This window comes from Neopelma chrysocephalum, unplaced genomic scaffold (assembly GCF_003984885.1).
Source record: "Neopelma chrysocephalum unplaced genomic scaffold, ASM398488v2 Primary Assembly neopelma1_68, whole genome shotgun sequence".
Taxonomy (NCBI): domain Eukaryota; kingdom Metazoa; phylum Chordata; class Aves; order Passeriformes; family Pipridae; genus Neopelma; species Neopelma chrysocephalum.
In genome coordinates, this window is record NW_020897727.1 from 7401271 (window position 1) to 7405796 (window position 4526).

The 4526-nt window shown below is 61.6% G+C and overlaps 1 protein-coding gene across 1 annotated transcript; it reads left to right on the top strand.

The window, feature by feature from the left end:
- Window positions 1-297: 297 nt before the first annotated feature.
- On the top strand, window positions 298-4308 carry FOXF1 (forkhead box F1). The gene is made up of 2 exons (XM_027685114.1): window positions 298-1357; window positions 2993-4308. Exons 1-2 carry the CDS (start codon window positions 298-300, stop codon window positions 3151-3153), a joined length of 1221 nt encoding a protein of 406 aa, XP_027540915.1. The 3' UTR covers window positions 3154-4308.
- Window positions 4309-4526: the final 218 nt, after the last annotated feature.

Sequence of the window (4526 nt, forward strand, 5' to 3'; positions counted from 1 at the left end):
ACCCCCCGACCCTCCGCCTCTCGCTCGCCTTCTGCAGCCGCGCTCGGATTTAGGGATAAAGTGGGAGGAGGAGGGAAAAGGGGGGGTGGGGGGTGTCGTCGCTTCCATTTGTTTATCCGCGGAGGGGTGAAGTCTCCCGGTGGAAAGAAAACCCCGCCGGGGGGCCGGGAGGAGGTCGGAGGGAGGGTGGTGGGTGAGTGGCGGCGAGCCCCCAGCAGCGTGGCCTTTTGGGGGGGCGCTGGGGGGGCGGCGGAGGAGGGCCGGGGCTGGGGCTGGCCGCCGCGGACCTGGCCGTAGATGACTGCAGAAGCGCAGCAGGCTCTGTCCTCTCAGCCCCCTCCTCCTCCGGTGCAGAGCAGCTACGGCCCCATGTCCTCGGTGGCTGAGAAGCAGCCGCAGAGCTCGGCCATGGACACCGCGTCGGCGGGGACCGGCGGGGCCGCCGGCAGCGCCCCGGGCAGCGGCGGGGCCCCGGGCAGCGCCGGCCCTAAGGCGAAGAAGACCAACGCGGGGATCCGGCGGCCGGAGAAACCGCCTTATTCCTACATCGCCCTCATCGTCATGGCTATCCAGAGCTCTCCGTCCAAGCGCCTGACCCTCAGCGAGATCTACCAGTTCTTGCAGAGCCGCTTCCCTTTCTTCCGAGGCTCCTACCAGGGCTGGAAAAACTCGGTGCGCCACAACCTCTCGCTCAACGAGTGCTTCATCAAGCTTCCCAAAGGGCTGGGACGCCCCGGCAAGGGCCACTACTGGACCATCGACCCGGCCAGCGAGTTCATGTTCGAGGAGGGCTCGTTCCGCCGCCGGCCCCGCGGGTTCCGGAGGAAATGCCAGGCGCTGAAGCCCATGTACAGCATGATGAACGGGCTCAGCTTCAACCACCTCCCCGACAGCTACGGCTTCCAGAGCCCGGCCAGCGGGCTCTCCTGCCCCCCCAACAGCCTCTCCCTCGAAGGGGGCTTGGGAATGATGAACGGGCATTTGTCCAGCAACGTGGAGGGAATGGGCCTGGCGGGACACTCCGTGCCCCACCTGCCTGCCAACGGTGGGCACACCTACATGGGCGGCTGCACCGGCTCCTCGGCAGGGGAATACCCGCACCACGACAGCTCCGTGCCCGCCTCCCCGCTGCTCCCCGCCGGCGGCGTGATGGAGCCCCACTCGGTTTACTCCAGCTCGGCCTCGGCGTGGGCACCCACCGCCTCGGCGGCCCTCAACACCGGCGCGTCCTACATCAAGCAGCAGCCTCTCTCGCCCTGCAACCCCACAGCCAACCCGCTCTCCTCCAGCCTCTCCACGCACTCCCTCGACCAGCCCTACCTGCACCAGAACAGCCACAACACCGCCGACCTCCAAGGTAAGGCGCGGACACGCGTGGGACACACCCGGGACCGGGGGCTGCCGGCCACGCGTGGATCCCGGCCGGGCTGCTCCGAGCGGGGATCCCGCTTCGTGGGCAGTTTTAATGCGCTTCCCGAGGGAGAGCTGCTGTGCCCTCGCTCCTCGCCTCCCTTCCTGGAGACAACTGGGCAGCCATCGGGGCTCCCCGCTGCTGCGGGGCCGGGAACCGCTGGGCCGAGGCTCCTCTCCCCCGGGCCGGGGCTCCGCTCCCCCGGACGGCTGCTTTACCTCCGGGCCTAAGGCCGGTGGGTTCAGGCAGGCGAGAGCTCCTGGAAGGAGAGGCCGGGTATGCGCCCGAGAGCTCTTCCACCTCCATCGGGACTTAAAGGACTCGGGAGGGAGAAAAGGGGGAATGTCCTCGTCGGGGGGTCCGCCACCCGCGCCCTCCCGCCCCGTCCCATCCGTTCCCGTCCCCCGCCATCAGCTGTGTTTTCCACACATCTCAGGGCTGTATTTTCCAGGCTCATCGCCTCCCTCCGCCAACGCCAAAGCCGGCGGCCCGGACCCCCCGGGTCCCCCGCGCCCTGTAGCCTTATCTCCGATCCCGCGATGGAGCTGTCGGGGGTGAATTTGCCCTGGGTCTTGGAAGGGAGATGGTGTTTTGGCCTGGAAGGGCCCTCGGCCTTGGGAAGGACGAGGCCAGCTCTGGGCTTCGCCCTGCGGCCCAAGTTCACCTCGGGATGGGGCGGATGGGGGACTCTCAGCCACTGGGGAGCCCCGGGAGCCATGGCCGGGTGATCGGGCAGGTCTGGGGGGCTCTGCACATCACCCCGGCCCTTTCGGGGGAGTGGGATGTACCTGACAGAAATGGGTGTGAAGCGGAGCATTAGCGGGTCAAAACCAGCAAGCGAAGCAGAGGAAAAGCATCAGCCGGGCCGAGCCGGAGCGGTGGAGCCCGGACAGAGCCCCGAGCGGGGTTGGGCCGGGGCAGCGCCCGCCAAGGGCACCCTCCGCTCCCGGGTGTGTTCCCGGTGCTCAGCGCGCCCAAGGCCGCTGGAAAACGGAGCCGGAATCTGCCCCGAGCAGCCACCGGGCCCATCCGCGGCCTTAAACGAAACACTCCCATTAACACCCAAACGGGCGATGGGGAGCGGTCCGGGCAGGGCACCCCATCCCCAGCGCACCCCGAATTCCAGGGGCGCTTTTCCGTGCCGAGGTGGCGGAAGGAGAGGCAGGAACAGCCCCACTCCCCGTGGCCTCTCACCCCCGGCCCCCCTCCCTGTCTCCGCCGCCGGCCCCGGGAACGGACGGGCTTCCCCTCTCCGCAACCCGGCGGGCATTCCGCGCGGGCGGAGACGATGGGAAAATCAGCCGGGGCGAAAAAAAATATAAATGTCAAAAAAACCCTGAACCCAGCCGAAATCCCTTCTCCTCGCAGCGCACTTGGGCCGGGCAGGGAAGCACCGTCGCGGGGCCTCGGGAGTCCCCCCTACCCACCTGCCCGCGCCCGCGGAGCCCCAATAGTGCCCGTGCATGCGAAAATACCCCCAGTTTCGCGCTCACACTGGGGGGTGCGGAGGGATTGGGTTGTTGGGGGATTTTTTTCAGCCCCAGACGGCGGCTGCTGACCATCTTTCCCCCCGTCCCGCAGGCATCCCGCGGTATCACTCCCAGTCTCCGAGCATGTGTGACAGAAAGGAATTCGTCTTCTCTTTCAACGCCATGGCCTCCTCTTCCATGCATTCGGCGGGCAGCGGCTCCTATTACCACCAACAAGTGACATACCAGGACATCAAGCCGTGCGTTATGTGATACGGGGCGGAAAAAACACCTCCTGGGCCGGCAAGGCCTGACCCGGGCGCTGAGCACCCCCCCAGGACCCTCTCGGTGGAAGGGGGGGTCTCTACAGACTGGCTTTGGGCAGGAGGAAAAGACTGGAGCCCCGGGAAGCGGCGGGGAGTGCGGCCCTGGGGCTGAGCCTGACCCGCAGCTGAGCATCGGCCGGACCCGGCCCAGCCGGGTCTGCGATCACAGACCGTCTCTGCCTTCTTCTGCTTGGGGATGGGTCGAGAAGAAAGCAAAAGCAGCCCCCCCATCACCCCCGAAACCCCCGACTGCGAGTTTGGGCGAAGGGTTTGACAAATGAGGTTTTGATGCTTCTTTAAAAAAAAAAAAAATTAAATTACAAATTCAGTTTTGGAATTGGTGTTGAGCGATGCCATCGGCCCGACTGGGAGGAACAGAACCGGATCGGGCTGGGGGCGCTGGAAAGCACCTCGACCCCAAACCCCCTCGGTCCCGCCTCACTTCGAGCCCGGAAAAATACTTTTTTTTTTTTTTTTTTTTTTTGCCGGCAAACACCCAGCGGGCAAAAATCTCTCAGAGGGATTTTTTTTTAAGCTGTTAATTTTGTGGTTTTTGCCTGCATTAAGACTGCAGGATCAGACCCTATGCAGAGAGAATAAGGCACTTTGGAAAGAGACAGCCATGCTCATCCTGTTATTTATTCGACATTTTTTTTGTTGTTGTTGCTAATAATCGAGACACGAATAGTCTCAGTTGATCAGTATTAAATCGGGGAATCTCTGTTGGCAATATTTGCCATATAGATTTTTGTTTTTTAGTTAACCTTTGTAAATTTTAAACCGATCGTGGTCTCTGTGTAAAGACAATCCTCCATATGTTTTTATAGAAATATATATATAATGAAGGATTATTCCCCTTCCTCTCCCTCTCTATTTTTTTTCACCCTGACGTTGTACAGTTCCGTGACACCTATTTTAATTCTTTCTGCACTGTATAAAATTGTAATTATGTGGGTTTGTTTTTTGTTTTGTTTTGTTTTGTTTTTCGCCCTGCCCTTTTGTGTACGTTTTGCCCCTAAAGAAAAAAAAAACCGAAATAAAACATGTATGTTATTTGTACATGGGCTTCACGATTGTATGAGCAGCAAATAAACGAGCATGCGGTGTAACAGGAGTAATTATATTTGAGGAGTCCGCGGCCTCCGCGGAGCGCGGAGGGGCCGCGCAGCGCCCGACCCGGCCCCGCAAACCTTCGGGCGATAATTCCCCGTCTCGGTGCAGACTCAAAAAGGACCTTTTTGTGGCTTTTTGCGGCTTCCGCGGAGTCCTGGTTACTCATTTCCCCGCGCGGAAATATTTCAAATGAGGATATTGAAACGA